At 35.1% G+C, this 20,065-nt stretch overlaps 3 protein-coding genes and 1 long non-coding RNA gene across 4 annotated transcripts; 1 reads left to right on the forward strand and 3 right to left on the reverse strand.

The window, feature by feature from the left end:
• Positions 1-1,478: 1,478 nt before the first annotated feature.
• LOC142540014 (beta-carotene 3-hydroxylase, chloroplastic-like) lies at positions 1,479-3,740 on the reverse strand. Its single transcript, XM_075645855.1, has 7 exons — positions 3,203-3,740; positions 2,963-3,022; positions 2,783-2,854; positions 2,391-2,525; positions 1,985-2,110; positions 1,801-1,857; positions 1,479-1,693 (listed from the first exon to the last, which is right to left on the reverse strand). Exons 1-7 carry the CDS (start codon positions 3,611-3,613, stop codon positions 1,616-1,618), a joined length of 939 nt encoding a protein of 312 aa, XP_075501970.1. The 5' UTR covers positions 3,614-3,740; the 3' UTR covers positions 1,479-1,615.
• A 4,721-nt stretch (positions 3,741-8,461) lies between these two features.
• Positions 8,462-10,925, forward strand: LOC142517746 (putative polygalacturonase). The gene is made up of 6 exons (XM_075620153.1): positions 8,462-8,617; positions 8,794-9,135; positions 9,276-9,396; positions 9,650-9,824; positions 9,910-9,980; positions 10,065-10,925. Exons 1-6 carry the CDS (start codon positions 8,582-8,584, stop codon positions 10,775-10,777), a joined length of 1,458 nt encoding a protein of 485 aa, XP_075476268.1. The 5' UTR covers positions 8,462-8,581; the 3' UTR covers positions 10,778-10,925.
• Positions 10,926-13,534: 2,609 nt separating this feature from the next.
• On the reverse strand, positions 13,535-16,072 carry LOC142540021 (small ribosomal subunit protein eS10z-like). The gene is made up of 5 exons (XM_075645867.1): positions 15,988-16,072; positions 15,824-15,872; positions 15,347-15,626; positions 14,399-14,534; positions 13,535-13,763 (listed from the first exon to the last, which is right to left on the reverse strand). The coding sequence occupies exons 1-5, from the start codon at positions 15,988-15,990 to the stop codon at positions 13,698-13,700; spliced, it is 534 nt and encodes a 177-aa protein (XP_075501982.1). The 5' UTR covers positions 15,991-16,072; the 3' UTR covers positions 13,535-13,697.
• Positions 16,073-17,005: 933 nt separating this feature from the next.
• Positions 17,006-19,887, reverse strand: LOC142517755 (uncharacterized). Its single transcript, XR_012813367.1, has 6 exons — positions 19,615-19,887; positions 18,670-18,890; positions 18,480-18,574; positions 17,727-18,055; positions 17,565-17,639; positions 17,006-17,343 (listed from the first exon to the last, which is right to left on the reverse strand). It is a non-coding gene; the product is annotated as an uncharacterized LOC142517755 (long non-coding RNA).
• Between the last annotated feature and the right edge of the window lie 178 nt (positions 19,888-20,065).

The following is a 20,065-nucleotide window of genomic DNA, read 5'->3' on the forward strand; positions in this document are numbered from 1 at the left end:
AATCACTCATTACCCCGTATGATTATTTATCAAACTCTTAATCCTTCCTATTTTTCCAATTTTATCCTTCTCCTATATCCAAACTCACCACCACTTCCCGCCACGACCACCGCCGCCGACCACCGACCGTCGTCGCCGCCGTCGAAATCGCCAGCCGACCGCCGCCGCCGCTGTCGGCCCCTCCACCGCCGACTGTCGACCGATCGCCGCCGGCAGCCGCCGAGAACCAGTCGACGCCGGCGTACGGCAGGCTACCGGCCGGACGCACCGACGTTGCCGGACCGTCGTCGCCACCTCCGCTGCCGGATCGGCCGCCGGACCATCAACGCCGTTGGACCGCCGCCGCCGAAGTGGAAGAAGAAAAAAAAAGAAAGGGCAATTTTGTCTTTTCATCAAAAAATTCAAAATTATCCTACACTTAAAAATCTTACCAAACATAATATTATTTTATACTATATATTACATTTCTATGACAATCATTTTCTTACTAATCATTAATTTATTTTTTCCTCCAACCAAACACAGCCTCGTAGATATGACATAACCGCAACACCGATGTGACGCTCTCACTTTTTATAAAAAAATTTAAAATTAAAAAATATTAAATTAAAACTGAAAATCCGAGAACATAAATTATTAAAACAAACAAACATTGTACAATTTTCTCAAAGTACAAGCAACGGGCAAGTTTGCGAAAGATGGGAGCATGAAACAAGTGACACATGCACGCAACAAGCTTTGGCTTCCCAAACACTCGCCGAGCCTAGTTGGGCACGAGTCTCAAAATATATGCCAAATATTTTGGACACGTCATTTTAAAATACAATGCGAGCCCATTCCTTTTTGCCAACAAATATGTCAAAACACACAACTTGCTTCTATCTCTTCTTGATAAATGCTTCTCCAAAGTTCTGAATATGGTCACATTTGTTATAATCTAAATGTGCAAACATTTCATAATTTACAGATTGCATTGTTTGATGTCACTTCAATTTTAGAAGATTGTGATTGAAAAAAAAAATGTATAATGATATGTTAAAATGATAGGAAATCATCTTTTTAAAACATAGTAAATTTAGGTTATATTTCAACTCCAAATCCAAATATATCGCATTTTACTCAATTTTTTTATGCAATTCGTTTTTTTATATCGAATTTGAAATTGAGTAGGTATTTTATGAGACGGTCACACGAATATTTATCCGTTAAACGAGTCAACCATACTGATATTCACAGTAAAAAGTAACATTCTTAGCATAAAAAGTAATATTTTTTATGAATGACCAAAATAAGATATCTGTGTCACAAAATACAACCCGTGAGACCGTCTCACACAAGTTTTTGCCTTTGAAATTCATGACTAAGATATGACGTATTCAAATCGATCCAAACATACCATCAAAAATATACATCTAACAAATTTAATATCTTGTACAACTTTTATACGCTAAGAGAAGATCCTTTTATGGATTTGTGTGTTAATGAAAATTTGACAAATTAAAATGCTCACACTTTCAAAAAGGATATCTTACATCACAATATTCCGCCTGTATTGAAAATAACATTTCAATTAATTTACAGTAACATCTATAACTTTTTCCAAAAACAAAATTTGTCACAAACTCTTGGATAATCTAATTCTCCGGTTGATTTCCTTCTCTAACTCTTCAAGCCCTCCTACCTCTTCAAGTTCCTACACCCAAAAACAAAAGAATTAAACCATTAAATCACAATAAAAAAAAAAGTAACAGTTTAAATAAAAAATTATTGAAACCGATAAAAATAAATTAAGGTGACAACCTTGGGTCCCAGGAAGAGCCCATACGGGACCCCGTTGAACTTCTCCGAATGATGTAGCTGAAATCACAACCATTCAAAACCGAAAGTCGAACATAGAACGTCGACAAATATAGAACGAGAAGATACATAATATATTTTGTGTGTGTATGTATATATGATTATTTTGTGTGTATATTATATATACCTGATGGGCAGAGGCTACTCTCCTAAAATAGGGCACATTTGCGATGGGCCCCACAGGAAATCTCTTGTGGACGAGACCATCGTGGACGAACATGTAGGCAATCCCAAACATGGTTATCCCAAGACCCTGCACACAATCAGCGCCGTTTTTTTTTGCTTCAGATGGAAAAAAAAAGATGGCAATTTTCAGTTATAAACTTTTCAATGGAAAAAGCTGAGGCAATGTGAATTCACTCGTGCATACCAAATAGCCACTACTTTTAATCGAAAGATCCCGGCCATCTAACTAGGACCAAATCCTCAAAATAAAAATGACATTTTTTAAAATCGGGGTGAGATTTCGTCCCAAACATGAAACCTTGACGTTATAATCAACTAAAGAAAGTTAAAAGAGTATGTATACTCACAGCGCCAAAACAGAGGCCAGGAATTAGGCCTTTGTTGAAGAACCCATACGCCATCAGGGCAATGGCCGGAACAGCGTTAATGATAGCAAACACATCATTGAGCTCAAATGGCCCTTCTCTCGGTTTATGGTGAGACTGAAATTAACATGACAAACAAAAGAACATATTTTAGTTTCAAAGAACTCAGAAATGTTGTCAAGTCGGAGAGACACAAACCTCTTCTTTTACACCACTTCCCACCGTTGTCATAAAAAAACCCAAAGAACATCATTTTAATATTTTTTTTTTAAAAAAAAACATTATAAAAAAGAGCCCTGTAGGCTAATGCTATAATTTTGAAGGAAAATGAATTTTTTTAAATTTTATGTTTTGAAATTTCATTATAATCTAACCTCGTGCATGTGCCACAATGAAGCATGCCACAAGGCTTCATGTGCCCATCTTGCCCAGAACTCCATTCCAACCTAAATTCAATTTTAACAAAAGAAATTACTTATCACTTAAAAATAAAGTATACATAAAAAAGTTAGCAGAATTACATTTTTTAGGCAATAAATTGAAATGGAACTTACAGCGGCCCCAAAAGAGAGAGCAAATGTACCAAACATTTCTGTGTAAGGTACCTCTCCACCCTGCAGCAAGAAGGGGAAAAAAGTTGCCCGCATTATGATTTTCGTTTTTTTATTGAGATAATTTTGATGTATAGTTTTGTTTCTTTCTTGAGATGGAGATCCAAACTTGAGTCATCGTTTCAAATTTGAAAATTTGGTGTCAGTTGAATTTTTAGATGAATTGATGGAGTTGGATTTTACCTCCATTTGCCAAGCGAATCTGTAGTAAACAGCCATCACCGCCATTGAAGTGATTCCGAAACTGGACATAACCGCCGCAACCAGATAAGTGAACCTCTCCGACCTCTTCCTCGCCATTTTCTCCGCCACCCACCGGGTGGAGATTTCCTTCTCACGCTCTTCTCCGCTCTCCTCGGTCGAATCATCCTCCAAGCTGCCCACTAATCCCTCCGCCGCCAATTTCTCCTCCTCCACCACGAAGCAAACCGTCAAATCGGGTTTCTTGCTCCGCTTGAACCTTGAAATCCTGCGAAATTTCTGGAGAGGGGAAAAGATTAAATTGGGTGTGGTGGTTGAGGTGAAGGGGGGTGGGGTGTGCTTGAAATGGACTACGGTTCTGTAGCTGGTGAAAAGGGACATTCCGGCGGCCATGGGCGGAGGTTCCGGGAAGGTGGCGGAGGATTTTCGAGGGGTTTTCAGAGAGTGTTTTACGTGGAGGCTGGGTGCGGGTCGGGTCAAACGTATGTAGACCACTACTTGGGTTTGGAATAATGGCTTTCGGGTCCTAGTTTTATACCGGACACTGGAGGCGTCTGCATGTGCTGTAAGGATTCTTTGTTTTCTGTTGGAGATTTGACGCTTGGCTTACTGAAATTTACCAAAATGCCACTCTGTGACACTTCCGCTTTTATGCCTACAATTTATGACCCTTTAATTCGAATCCATATACCATTATCAATTACAAGTTAATTTGGTAAAAAAAAATTATTTACAATTTTAATTTATAAACATATGATGCTCTCATTTTCCATATAAATAAATCGTGGGTTCGAATATTTTAAATGGATAGATAGATAACTGTTGAAAACAATATATCTCAAATGATTTCAATTCGGCTTGATTTAGAGTTAATTTAGATTTAATGTGACTCAAAAATTGATGATATATATATATATATATATATATATATATATATATATATAAATAAAGATACAATTTTTGGGCCGATAGAGGATTAAAGGCTCGTCTGATACTAAAACCTCAAGTTCGAAACAAGATTTTTTGTATTAGACTCAATTATAACAAATCTTTTTTTCAATTCACGACAAAAATGAAAGTTTTTCGATGTTATTTAATCAATTTTCCTCTATTTAATGGGTAACTACTCACTTTGCCAAGCTTCTCATTATAAAATGAAAGTAGTGAGACATTTGGAAAATTCTTTCGGGCAAAAGATTGACTCAAGCTCTACGATATTCGGCTCGTTAGCTCGTGAACATGTTCGTTAGTAAATTTATAAGTAATATCTTAGATGAAAAATAATAATTTTGATATTTAATTTATTGATTTAACACATTAATTATGAAATATATAGAAAAATCTATTAAATTTATTTATTATAATAAATTGACAAATTTTAATAAGAATATTATATTTTTTTCTAAATGTATAATTTATTTTTTAATGAATTTAATGAATATTTAAATGTACAATTCATATTTATTGAGTTCGTTTAGGTTCGATAAAGGCTTGAATAAGCTCGTGAGCCATGAATATATTCGTTAAATAAAGCTCGAGCTCGGCTCGATTATAAACAAACCAAGCTCAAACATTCAAGAGTTCGGCTCGACTCGACTCGATTACATCTCTAATAAGGACAATTCAGGGACATAGCCACCCTAAAAGTTGGCATGACTCCAAAACCGAGGTCGATTTTTTGGAACATTAATAATTGCAAGGTTTTTTTATTTTTAAGTGTAGCACAATAATAAAATTACTAGACTAGATTTAACTTGATTTGAATTACCAAATCAAAGTGTACTAATGTAAAGAAAATTTCTCAAATAGTAAATTGTCTAACAAATGAGTACATATGATATGAAAATTAGTAAAAATAAAGTGCAAATGTGATTTTTTTTTCGAAACTTTCAACAAAGAAAACATAAAAAAGGGTTATTAGGCTTAAAAAACTTTGTTGGGTGAGTTTTTGGCAATTTCTTGAAAAATTTAATATCAAGTATTTATAGAACGTCGATACTCAATTTATAATGTAGATTTTAATAAATATATTATTGATCTTATATCTAAAAAATACATCTGTAACTTATACTTTATTCACATTTTATTTTCTTAACATTATTCACTCAAAAAAAAAATCGAATATTATAATTATTTACAAGATCGTGATGTAATAATTTTTGTGATCTAAGGAAAGAATAAAACAAATAGATTTTCTTATTGTAAAAAAAGTTGTGTATCGTACTACAAGAGCACAGCCCTGACACAACCATATTTTCGCAATTAGTTATTAGCCCAAGATTGAATTCTTTTATAATTACATGCATGGGTCAATTGGTCGTCGTTTTATCGAAATTTATAATTGACTTCTACAATACTACTCGAATATTTCATTTCCCTGCGACCAACCATTTATCTATTAATAATAGCATTTGACTTACAATTTATGATGATCGAGAGAATTTAACATATTTGTAGAAAAAGCATATGCAATGTTATCATAATTTATAGATAATTATGTTTTTAAAATATTTGTAGAAAAAAGCATATGCAATTAGATAATTATTTAAAAAAAAAATGGAAACAGGGGTAGGAAAGGTTTGGTAAAGGAAAAGCCAATATTGGAATAATGCACAAAAATGGGAGGTGATAATGTGACAGCGGTACATTGACACGTGTCAGAATGTGAGTGCGGCAGCAGAGGAACGTGAGGTGGAAGTGGCACCGTCGGATTACGGAAGAGTGGACACCCAATAGGTTGATCAGTCTCACGGATAAAAATTCGTGAGATCGTCTCACAAGATACCTACTCAATTTATTTTATTTTACACTCAAACATAATTTTTCCAAATTATTAAAATGTCACTTCATATATATCAAATTACTAACTATTAAAAAATTATTATATACATACAACGCGAGATTGCTAGTTAAATAATAGAAAAGTGGCCTCGAAAATTCGTGGCGTGAAACAGCATTATAAAATTATGGGATAAGGTTTATGAACATTTAATTAATTGTACAATCGAGTCATTAAGATTAAAAAGAATATGATGAGAAAATATCAAAATTCAGGGTTTTTTTTTCATACTAAAAATTTAATTATAATTTCCTTCATAGTCAAACTAATAAAGTCGGTGGATAAGATGGGATTAATTATTTTCTTTATAGTGATACTTATATAAAGCATGAATTGAGCATAATTTAGAGATAAGATGTATACAGTGGAAACTAAATTGGGAAAGACAAAAATTTGTGTGAGACAGTCTCACGGGTCATATTTTGTGAGACATATCTTTTATTTGGGTCATCCATGAAAAAATATTACTTTTTATGTTAGGAGTATTACTTTTTATTCTGAATATCGGTATGGTTAACTCGTCTCATGGAGAAAGATTCGTGAGACCGTCTCACAAGAGACCTACTCTTTGAGAAATTGACATAGAGAAGATACATAATTCTAATACGTAGAACAATTTCCCGTATTATTATGTTTAAATAATTAATTTAGAGACCTCGTAAAAAAATTAATTAAATTAGAGATAAGATGTATCCGACGACAACTAATCTTGGGAATTAATGATATGTAGTAAACTTAGAGAAGATAAATAATTTTAAAATATATTAAAATTCTCTTGTTTATTCAATATTGTGTTATTCATATTCTTGAACCAACACTCGTATAAGAGACAGCTACGTCGTATCGGGAGATAACTGCATAGCGGTCAAGAGCGGTTGGGACGAATACGATATAAAATCCGGGATGCCAACAAAACACTCGAGCAGTTGAGCATAAGACAACTTACCTGCATTTCACCGGATAGTGCTGTCATCGCACATGGGAGGGAAATTTCCGGTGGAATCCAGGATGTTCGAGCAGAAGAAATCTATGCTATTAGCTCGCAGTCAGGGGTTAGGATCAAAACCGCCCTTGGAAGAGAATCCTATGTGAAAGATATCTACGTCAGGATCATGAACATGAACACAATGAAGTATGCTTTCTGGATTACTGGTTCATATGCTTTCTGGACACCAAGGCGATTCCGATGATAAATAACATAAATTATATCAATATGGTCGGAAAGAACGTAACCATAGCTGGGAATCTTGCAGGGGTCGAGGGTCATCCGTTTACGGTCATCTCATTGTGATAATTATATCTAATGAGTTTGGATATAAATTTATTAGTTAAAGTGTTTTTTAAATTTTTTTAAAATGATGTTTGGTTTGAAATTTTTTTAAAATTCAAAATAGCCACTAAATAAAAAAAATAAGAAAACTAGTGTTCTCAGTTAAGGTAGCAAAAAAATCGAGGCGACTTGAAAAATATTTAATTCATATTCGAAATTATCGAATTTGAGCCGAACCCAAACATATTCGAACTTTTGTTCAAGCCGAACTCGAACCCCCAAATTGTTTTGTTTAATAGTTTCCAATTTTTAATATTAAATAAATATATTTCGAATAGCTCGCAAATATGTATTAATATCCTGAACCGTCCTCTAACTAAGCCTTGATTCAAACCGAAATTCGAGTCAATAATATTAAAATTTTCAACATTCAAATTGAACTCGGTCTCGAATATAGCTAATTCAAACCGAATATGTCTTAAAATTTTCTTGATATTTGGTTAGATTAGATTCCTTTATTCCCCAATTATGGGCTTGTTCTTCTAGGTATTGAAATATCTATTCACACATTAAAATCATTTTTAATTTTTTTATTTAACTTTTACAAAAGTTGGCCTGTGCTCCAGCCTCTTTTATATTTCAACGTTAAGATAATGCAACACAAGTTGTGAGGGTATTGTGTGGCGTCAAAAACTTGTGTGAGACGGTCTCACATGTCGTATTTTGTGAGACATATCTCTTATTTGAATCATCTATATATGAAAAAGTAGTAATTTTTATGCTAAGAGTATTACTTTTTATTTTGAATACCGTTTCACAAGATGCCTATTCTTGTGTGGGAGCAGAAAATTGGATATTAGGACGATTGAGAGAATTTTATGAAATATCATTTTCTTCAATATTTCCAGAATTCAAGTGAGTTCTCACATCCAATTAAGAAAAAAAAAAATTAGAATACAGGATGAAACGGAGTAAAAAACTGAAGGCAATAAAATTGTTGTAGAAAAAAACTCGTGTAAAGAGCATCATTGTGGATGCCCTAATTGACTGTTAAAGGTAATGCATATCTTCTGTATAAAATTTACCACAATTAATTGTAAACATACCACGACTGCAAAATTTTATAATAAGATTTTTTTTTTATGGAATAGGATTTTCTTTGATTCGCATTTATTGCGTAATCATATACAAAGTTTGCTATATAAATCAACAATGCGCCCCCAACTTATTCTCGTTCTTCTTCACAATTATAATGGGAATTCACCATTTTTTCCACATAAATTTCAAGGTAAGTATATGTAGACCTAATTATATATATGTATACATACATATATAATATATTTATATGTGTGTGTATTTTCCATATTTCAAATATACTATATATTCTTGTATATGTCACCAACATGCAAAAAATTAAATATCTAAATCTTGATATATTTTCTCCTATGATATGGTTTACTGCAGGTTTCGAAGAGATCTTTGATCTGTATCATTCTAGGGTTTCTTTGTATCAATGCAGCATCTGCAAAAAGCGGGGGAATCACAAACTCTAAAGGCACAGTGGATTATAAGGCCATAAACTGTCGAAAACACGGCGCAAGTTTGGCAGATTTTGGAGGTAAAGGAGATGGGAAAACGTCGAACACGGCGGTCTTTAAGGCGGCCATTGCTAATCTCAGCAAGGTTGCATCCGACGGCGGGGCTCAGCTGGTTGTGCCGCCGGGAAAATGGTTGACTGGGTCGTTCAGCCTCATCAGTCATTTCACTCTTTATTTACACAAAGAAGCTGTACTTCTTGCATCAGAGGTTGTGCACTACTCTCTTGCTTAAATCTTATCAGTCCATGTTACTTGTGATGCAAACTAAATCGAGTTCTACCTTGAAATTTATTTTTTTTAATCCCATCCCGATTTAATGACTGAATTTTATACATATCTGAATACTAGGAAGAGTCTGAGTACCCGTTGATCGATCCATTACCTTCATATGGACGAGGAAGAGATGCCGCGGGGAAGAGGTTTCAGAGTCTTATATTCGGAACTAATCTTACCGATGTTGTAGTGGCTGGTATGTATTCTGTTAATCTAATCGGATTTTTCACCTTAAAACAATACCTAATTTTAAATAAAAAAACCTTTACAGAAGGAAAATTGAATTGATTTTGAATGCTCGATTCATCATGTAAACTAGCACGCGAAGCACACGCGCGTTTAGTAAGTTATAAGCATAACTAAATAAAAAAAAAACTTCATAAATGATAGATAGGCAAGGAGTTATGGGAATTTTCCATTTATTAAAAAATAAAAGTATGTGGTTGCAGGAGGGAATGGAACAATAGATGGGCAGGGTGCCATATGGTGGAAAAAATTCAAGGGCAAGGAACTTAATAACACAAGACCATACCTCATTGAAATTCTTTATTCAAATCAAGTCCAAATTTCTGATTTAACGTTGATCAATTCTCCATCATGGCATGTTCATCCTACTTACTGCAGGTACACACTTCTTTTCGTGATTTATCTCGTCTCAAATGTTTAAAATCACGTTTTCTAATTCGCGTTTCAACATAATTTTTTTTAGGGATGTGATTATCGAGAAGTTAACGATTCTTGCACCAGTTGATTCTCCAAACACTGATGGGATCAATCCAGGTTGATTCAAACCCCCTTTGAGAATTCTGAGTGAGATCGCATCTTTACTTATCTGCATGGCTAATAAGCTATTTTTCGTTTCAGATTCTTGCACCAACACTCGTATAAGAGACAGCTATGTCGTGTCGGGAGATGACTGCATAGCGGTTAAAAGCGGTTGGGATGAATACGGTATAAAATTCGGGATGCCAACACAACACCTGAGCATAAGAAACTTTACGTGCATTTCACCGGATAGTGCTGTCATCGCACTTGGGAGCGAAATGTCCGGGGGAATCCAGGACGTTCGAGCGGAAGAAATCTATGCCATTAACTCACAGTCTGGTGTTCGGATCAAAACCGCCCCTGGAAGAGGAGCCTATGTGAAAGAAATTTTTGTCAGGAACATGAACATGAACACGATGAAGTATGCTTTCTGGATGACTGGTTCATATGGTTCGCATCCCGATGAAGGGTACGACCCTAAGGCTTTTCCTGTGATAAAAAACATAAATTATATCGATATGGTCGGAAAGAACGTAACTATAGCTGGGAATCTTGCTGGGATCCAGGGGCATCCCTTTACGGGTATCTGCATTTCTAATGTCACAATTGTGATGGCTAAGAAGAAATCCAGTTTTTTTGCTGAGAAACCGAAAAAGTTGCCCTGGAATTGTACGGATATCAGCGGTACGTCGAACGATGTGAGCCCGAAGCCCTGTGGTTTGTTGCAAGATAAGAAGGTTGAGTGTAGTTTCCCTGCCGATAAGCTAGATATTGATAATGTTGAGTTGAAGACATGTTCTGTTAGTGTATGATTTTCTTCGATTCTGAGTGTCATTTGAGGTCAAGAATTCCGAGTTTCTGTGTTTTGATTAACGCTTCTTGACATCGATTGTGCTTCTTGACATCGATTGTGTTTCTGAACATCGGTGAATTTTATGTCCTCATAGTGATTATTATATAAATGTGTTTGCATATAAACATTTTATAAGTAGTATTTTGTTATTTTTTGTTCCTAAAAAAAATTATATATTGTTGAAATTTGTGATTTTAAATGAAAAGCCATTAAATATACTTTGTGTACCACTTTGCGATGATTCTAACCAAAACCGTCGGTATTTAAAAATTTGCGAAGATTTTTATTTTAGCGACGGATTTAAAAACTGTCGTTAATCCATAAAACCGTCGCTAGTACATAAACCGTCGCTATTAGATCGGCGACGGTTTTTGAGAAAACTGTCACAAATTGCCTATAAATATGGGCGTATTCGGTCCATTTTTCTCTGCACCGCTTCACATCTGTGATATTTTTTTTCTCTTGGGCGATTTTAGTTTTGATTTGGGGTAAGTTTTTTAGCTTCAATTCTTGGTAGATTTGTGAGTGTTGGTTAAGATCATGAATTTTGTTAGCTTGTAGTGCATATCGTTTTCCAGCTGATTTTCTTGCGCGTGAACAGTGTTCCGACCTCTTCTACGTTGAGTTTGTAAGTTTGTTGTAGATTTATACGTAGTTTAATTTGTTTTATTGCATGTTATTTAGAAATTAAATAATATATATTACATGTTTGTTATTAAAATATTTTATAATTTAAATGTTCAATCAATTGTCAATATTAAAATTATTAATTCTGCATACTTATATTGTTCAATGAGAACTAAGGAGTTCATATGTTAATAAATGAATAAATGATAGTGATTCGGTAGAATAAATCTTATTTATTCTTTTGTAGGATAAAATGGATAACAATACAAATTGGATGTATCGTCGATTGAAGAATAGATTTCTAACGAATGAATATTGTGTTGGTGTAAAGTCATTTGTAACATTTGCACTTAGTCATCATGAGTGTTTATTAAATGGAAATATACATTTTCCTTGCAATCGAAAAAAATTTCAGAACAAAATATATTTAGATGAAGATACTGTTAAGGTACATCTCGGTCGTTACCGGATTTTTTTGATACTATTGAAGAAAATGGACGAGAACCCTGAAAATGAGAATGAGAATTTTGGTGAAGAAAACCCTAGAATAAATATTGTTCTCGAAGTCCCTGAAAGTCCAAACAGTTATATTAAATCATAAATCAGCCGAGAAAGAAATTTGGAAAGGAAATCCACACGATCATTCCGTGTTGTCTGTGCTCGCTCGGTTATTGAAGATGAAACATGAACACCAACATGTCCGAGCGCAATTACAATGACATGTGTCAACTCATGTCAAAGTTATGTCCGTCTGATAACTACGTCCCTGAGAGTTTTTACGCGACCAAGAAACTTATCAAAGATATAGGGCTTCCGGTTGAGAAGATTGATGCATGCAAGAATAATTGTATTATATAATGGGGTGTTGACGATGTTTTGACAGAGTGTAAGATATATGAACATCCTCGGTACAAATGTAGTAGACGTCGATCTCAAAATCCTGAGAAGAATGGAATTTCATACAAGTTGATGTATTATTTTTCGATCACTCCACGTTTCCAAAAGTTTTATGCTTCGAAAGCTACATCATCACATATGTTGACATAAGGATCACATTTTGACGGTGATACTATGACACATCCTTCTGATTGTGCAGCGTGGCGTCATTTTGATGCTTTGCATTCATCTTTTTCATCAGAAATCCAAAATGTGACATTAGGGCTATCAACAGATGGATTTCAACTGTTTGGACAAAGTGGCCATCAGTATTCGTCATGACCTATCATTGTTACTCCATACAATTTACCACTTTGGAAGTGTATGAAAGACGAATACATGTTCTTTTCCGTGATTGCACCTGGACCTAGTAACCCCAAAAACAAACTGGACGTATTCCTTCGGCCGTTAATTGCTGAGCTTCAATCCTTGTGGTGTAATTGTGTTACCACGTACGACATTCACACACAACAAAATTTTAATATGCGGATTGCTTTGATGTGGACGATAAGCGATTTCCCCGCATACGCAATGTTGTCTGGTTGGAGCACTGTCGGAAAACAAGCATGTCTTCACTGCATATCAGATTCAGACGTCTTTCATTTGCCATATAGTGGCAAGACATCATGGTTCGCCAATCATCGGAAGTTTTTACCTGAAGATCACTCATCGCGTCGTAATAGAACAATGTTTCTCAGAGGTAGACAAGTGTTACAGTCGGCTCCTATCACTAAATGGACCGAATACGCCCATATTTATCAGCAATTTGCGGCGGTTTTTATTCCCCATATTTATCTGCAATTTGCTTGAACATTCATAAACTATCGCCGATCTAATAACGACGGTTTAGGTAATTAGCGACGTTTTTTTTTTGAACCGTCGTTAATTTTAAAAAACCCGTCGCTAATTGCAAAACCGTAACTTCACCAAACTGTCGCTAATTGGCAAAACGCGGCTGATTAGCGACGATTTTGTAATCCGTCACTTAAATTGGCGATGGTTTTTATAAAACCGTAAAATCATCGCAAATTTTTAAATGGCGACGGTTTTATTTAGAACCATATCCAACACCTTTCTTTTTTGTAGTGATGGCAAGAGATCACGGTTACAAAAATACACCGGGCAATTTATAGGAACCGGAATTACTCCAATCTTCCAAATAACACAATTTGAAAATGATAAAAGATGCACAAAATTGTAGACAACACCGCAGGACATTAAGGTTTTCTTGATGAAAAAAGTTCGTTCAAGTTCTAATTGACAATGACATGAATTTCCAAAAAGCAAAACCTATGAGAACCGAAAACCTAGACAAGTTAACTAGGAGGCGCCCCACCAAAGCCACCAGAACCTCGGCCAAATCCAGGACGTCCGCCAGCACCCTGCATTGAGGAAGAAAGTCGATGTTTTTAGGATGGATATTCATGCACTTTTGTCCCTTTCTTATATTTAAGTTTTCATACAAAACATGCGGAGGGATTCAGAACACATAGAATAAACACTTGTAAATTGAAGAAATAAGAGAACTCAAGCAATCCATGGGTCAGAAAGAAAATGTAACATCGATTACTTTAATCTCGCCAAATAAGATATTATAATACAATGGAAGGATCAGAAAGATCAGGGGGAAATTTTTCTAAAAGGAATAATATGCAAACTCTAAGAACTCCCTCCTCCAAAGGAAGAATATTGATGCATTCTTTAGGCTATTTCTCATCGTCAATATACATGTTGTTATGATTCTCAAGCCCTTGAAAATTAAACATTAAAATGTTTCTTGTGTAAATCAATTAAAAAATACATTTTTTGGGATGATGTTCCGAAGATATACAAGAATATTCTTTAACACCTAATTTTATCATCTCAGATATAGAATTGCTGAACTTAAAAAGCTAGGTCATGCCAGTCATGATTTTCTAAAGAGTTAATCATGCTCTCAAACAGATACAGCAGGAAGTCAGAATACAAATGGAACTCATTCCTGATTGAGAAAAAAAGTTAATGACAGAAAAGTTACCCTGAAGGCGGGTTGGTAGTCAGCCGGTGCACCACCTTTATCACCATCAAATTCACCTGGTGGCCCTCTTGGACCGCCACGGTAGCCATCTCTATCACCAAACCTAGGTCTGTCGCCCTCAAACCTTGGAGGTCCACTATGCCATTAAAAAAAACAGCACATAATCACTAAAAATGTATAAAGAAGATCGTAATTAACAAATTGCACACCACCACAAAAGATAAAAACGAAATGCAGTAACTCCTTTAGCATCGAGAAAACACAAGACAAAAGAGCTTAACAATTTATGACAGCCCAAATCTTACCGAAGTTAAAATAAAAGAGAAAAGTACACCTGATATATGATTTCATCACTAAAGTAAAAACTAGATCTTATTGAACACCAGACACAAATGACAAACACACAGCCAAATTTTCCAGTATCATCAATTGAGAACATGGTCAATCCTCATGATAATGATAAATAACACATATCACAGTAACATAGACATCCAGAATCTACAACCCAACAAACAATCAGATGCATGAAAACAATTACCAATTTGATGTCATTGAGTAACACAAGCGCCTGGATTCTATTCAGGATCTCACACAGGATTCAGGGTGAAGATCGAACCAAAGGGGATGATTCAAAAAAATATTATGGTGGTGAAACTTCAACTTTATGAAAAATATGTAGCGCAACATATTTATTTGTTTGAGAGGGGGCAACCACCTCTCTTGCCGTGAAATTGATACTCTATCATCCTCTATCATCCGTAAACTAGACATGGTCTGAACCACCTAACTTAGCAAAGTATAGAGATCCAATAACCCATTAAGAACAAACGTATACAATGGACACTGTTAAAGTTCACATAGTCGGAATTACCTAACCGAGCAAAATATACAGATCCACCGAAAATGAACAACAAACATACACAAAGAATAAACTTTATATATCCTTACCGAGGTCTATCTCCTGGGGGACCACCCATCGGTCGGCCCAGTGGCTTGGCAGACTTCTTCAGTGTAGCCGGCACAATCTCTGATGGCAGGTTGAGGTACGTGCGCAAGAACTCAATTCCATCATTGGTAAGATACCAATAATAATGCATCCATGCGAAAGTCTCCCGTACGTATTCCTTCGATTTGAAGCTCTGCATAAGCTTAATCACCTGGAGATTGGGAACATCGATTTCTGGATGCTTTGCGAGATTAAAATCCTTCTTCGCATAGCACACACCCTCTGTAAACATTCCAAAAAAAGGTATCACAAACCGTATGAGCAAAATTCAACGCCTTTAAATCAAAACTACCACATTCATGTTAAAAGCACACACAAATGCATATAACTGCGCCAAAATGCACCCCAGAAATTAATAATTGCATTCATAAATCTCTATACACATGCAAGAATCCAGAATACCACAATATTAATATGACCTTGGAAAAGATACTTCGAGATCTCTCTCCGGTTCTTCTCTGGGATAATCTAAATGAGAAATTGAATGAAAATAACATATAAATCAATAAAGAGGGAAATATTAAATTTTAGTAAAACAATAGACAAACTTTGAGAGATTAATGGTTATGGAGATGCACAGTACCATGGTTACCGAGCAATTAGACAGCAGGAGCAGCTGAATTCTTGGTGTGAGTACGACGAAACGAAACCCTAGTATTTAGATTTTTTACTTATATATTTGGGCTTGAAGCTTGGCCTTTTTACAATATGATTTGGGCTAAGCCCATAATATCATTTTTTAAACCATGTATTAAAAATAGTTTTATGTTCCTATCATATCATAAATAAAATATGATAAATATGTAATAACTATTTTGATCCTCAAATGTAAGTTATCTATGAGCATATGCATTTTTCTTTTCAAATTTTACAATTTGAAATTTCCCTAAAAAAACTAACAGAGACACCATCTTGGTAATTGAAGTGACATAATCTTCGCTTGTTGAAAGAGATTAGAGTTCAAAAAATCATATTCTGCGTGTATATATATATATTCAAATGTTATTTTTTTGAAACAGGAGAACGAAACCACAATAAATCGAGGGAAAAAGGAACCTCCGCTTGACAGCCTTTGCATTTGCCAGCGTCCTGCGACTGCCTTTGTTCAGTGACGTCTACGCCTCTAAACCTTACTACTTTAAGGGGATCAAGTTCGAAGGCACATTTTAAAAAATGTCATTGTCAACCATCAAGCTATGAATTCCCCGAATGAAAGTTTAGAGCAAGCCAATTTAGAACGGTTCAATTATTAATGGTTTAAGAAATTCGTTAATCCATTGGAATATAATATAGAAAAACGTGTCCTATATTGTTTGCATCGCTATCTCTTCGAGATAACTAATGGAAAACAAGTATGACGGGAGGCTTTTGTTAGCCAATGGTTAAAAAACTATAAGGTTTGAGATATTTAAATATTCATGTAGTCAGCATGATACTAAATATCATAAAGCTCGAATGAAATATGAAACTTTGACGAATCAAGATCTGGTGCGATTTTAACAAATATATCTTATATGTATTTGACTTGATTTATGTTAATTTTCCAGTAAAAATAACTGAAGAACGACGTGTTGAATTCATTAACAGTCAAATGTATGCGTTGGCTATACACAATCCAACAATCTATAAACATAAGCTCAAATAAGCCCATAAGGCTCTAAACAAACAAACACAATTCCAAATAAGCATACAATACACGGAACATTTCCTCAAGAAATCAAATCTGAAGCCATTAACTATCGATAATGATACGAAAAAGTCAAGACAAAAGAATTGAATCGAATAAAATTCCCATTTTCAGCAGCCTACTATATCGCACAAAATGTGGAATCGAGCTCAAATGTTTACCAAGAATCGGCGCTTAAACGAACAGTGGTATTCTCGTCGTTGTGGATGGCCGGAGACTCGGCGGAATCACGTCGGAAAGGAGCTAAAATGCCTGGAATTCGCAGGAAAAGCAAGGAAGCATTTAGGGATTCGATCAACAAACTAAACATGGTCTAAAACTCAACGAGAGACTCGAAAAAAATGGCCGGAAATTGCGAACAAATCGGAGCTTGAACTCGTGCATAAAACAGGGCTTGGGTCTGCTCTATGGCTCGGTTTCCTTCGATTCATGTCGCTACAGGGATGGCAACAATATACAGACTCCAACTATACCTGTTACTAGTACACCACTTGACGCAACATCAATATTAAGAAGAAACCGGGAAGAGCGAGTCCCATTTGAAACCCCTGTGCCATAAATAATTTAGTATCAGCTTTGTTTCATTCAGTTTTATTTATATAAGTTAGATAAGCTTATCTTTCTAGCTACAATACCTGCCTACCATCAGGATGGCCATATTTTTCAAAATTTTTGCGGGAAATTGGATCTGTCAGGGCCTGGTAAGCTTTGGATATGGACTCGACAAAATATTTGTGAGCAGCTGCAAAATTGAAATTTATTGGTATTAACGTGTCGAAGAAGGTCTCAATCTGTCATCGATTAAACTCTAAATAGCATGCTAAATTACAAAATATAAATAAACTGGATCAGGGTTCTTATCAGGGTGGTATTGAATGGAGAGTTTCCTATACGCTTTCTTAATCTCAGATTCTTTAGCTCCGGGCTCTAATCCAAGAATACTGAATGGTTCAAAGACTTGAACCTAAGTTACAACACGGTGGCATTATTATCGAGAGAAGACCATTAATCCCATGTGAACATAAACTAAAAACATGTAGGAAAAAACAAGTTTATAACAATAGAATAATGAGAGTAGTTTAGATATTGTTGGTAGGACAAAACGTTTTCAGCCATAAATTATAGCTGTTGATGATTGTGTAATATAAAACTTCCAAGTGTACGATGATCCAAATACTACATTTGGCTCATTGCCGATAGGCAACCAAACAGGGCAATAGCGGCAATTGGTACAGCCAACAATTGCTCCAACTTGCAATTCATGAAAAGCGAATAGATTAACTTGGCTTTGCACGAAATGTAAAATCGAGTGATGGGCAGCCTACTAGAATAATGGAACAATTGTGGCAACTCAACAACTACGTAAATTACTTTATGTAACGGAATACCTCACGACTAATGTTCTTTATGTAATACACGAGAATTCCCACAATGATCCATAGCAACACGAGATGAAGTTACCACATGTTGATACATTTGCAATCTGGGGAAAGAAAAACGTGAATCAGATGGTAAAAAATACTATTAATTACATCCTTAGTTAAAATAGAGATACAAGTTGAGTAACAGGCTACAGACCCGTTTAAAAATTGATTTGCGATATTTCCCTGACACAGTCAAAACAATCACAGTGGATGCTCTTCGTTTTCTTTGAGGCAGCACGGAATAACTTCAGTTATCGTATAAGGCACCAAAGGCAAAGCGATCATTGACAAAACAAAAATTGGAAATAGCGCATTATTTTCTTCAGAATCAGCCATCGGAATGCTCAATGTCTGTGTTGTATACCAAAACTACACCTGCAATTGAAGTTTTAAAGTGAACTTTCCGACTTAAGATCCAAGAACAAGAAACACCGTGTCAAACCACATAAGAAAACTAAAATTTCTTAAAAAATGACCAATGAAGTGACAAGATAATAATCGAACTTTCTGGATGTTTCCGGTGGTATCGGACAGATTGAGCTGGCAGTATCTATTCAAGTCTGCCCTTTGTTAATTCTCTAGTATGGCTTTTACCTTCAAGTTCTGTTAGCTGTTAATCTGTTTCTGTTATTATTTCTCAACATACATGACACGGCCTTCGTTCATCAATTCCAGACATTAAAATCATAATGCATGACACAGCCTTCGTTCATCAATTCCAGACATTAAAATCATATTAAATTCGTACAAATATTATAAATCCAACAAAAAGAAAACCTCGACCCAGAAATATAATTGCATTAACAATTACTAAAAGCACATCAAAACCAACACAAAAAACCCTTCAAAAAGATGGGATCTTTTAGCATTAGAATTCCAGATAAAACCCAAAATAAACTAAAGACATAAACCTCACCCCACAACCCAACCCACAAGAAGGAAAAACAAAACCCTCGGTAAAACCCATAAAACTAAAGACCCATTACAAACCAACTCAAATTCACGAATAAAATTCGAACCCCACAAAAAATCCCACTAGAAAAGTCGGTCATAGATCAAACAACAGTGAGCAAGGCACGTAAATTAAAATGAGAATTACCTCGAAACTGAAATCTAATCACAGTTCCGATCGTTTCGGCCTACAGCAAACGAAAAAAAAAAGCCAGTCTTCTGTGAGATGGTTCGAAGATTTAAGAGGGGTCTGGAATGGAGTGACTGCCACCTCAATTCGTAATTCTTGGAAAAAACTGTAATCTTTCGTCAATGTATGTAAATTTGTGACGGAAATCTCATTGGAAAATCTCCCAGTTTAGCCTTATTATTATTATTATTATTAGTTAGGACACTACAGATTACACAGAATTTATGACAAAATCTGAGCTACCATTTTGTCAAAGATGAACAATTGTATGTAAAATCTTGTTCACTAAAATGGTTTTTTTTATGACATCATATATTCGAAAAAAGGACATCGGATCTCGAGTTTGAGTCTCTTTAAATCACATCCGATATAAAAATAATTTTTAAAATAATAATTGAGATTATATAAT

This window comes from Primulina tabacum, chromosome 1 (genome assembly GCF_025594145.1).
Source record: "Primulina tabacum isolate GXHZ01 chromosome 1, ASM2559414v2, whole genome shotgun sequence".
NCBI lineage: Eukaryota > Viridiplantae > Streptophyta > Magnoliopsida > Lamiales > Gesneriaceae > Primulina > Primulina tabacum.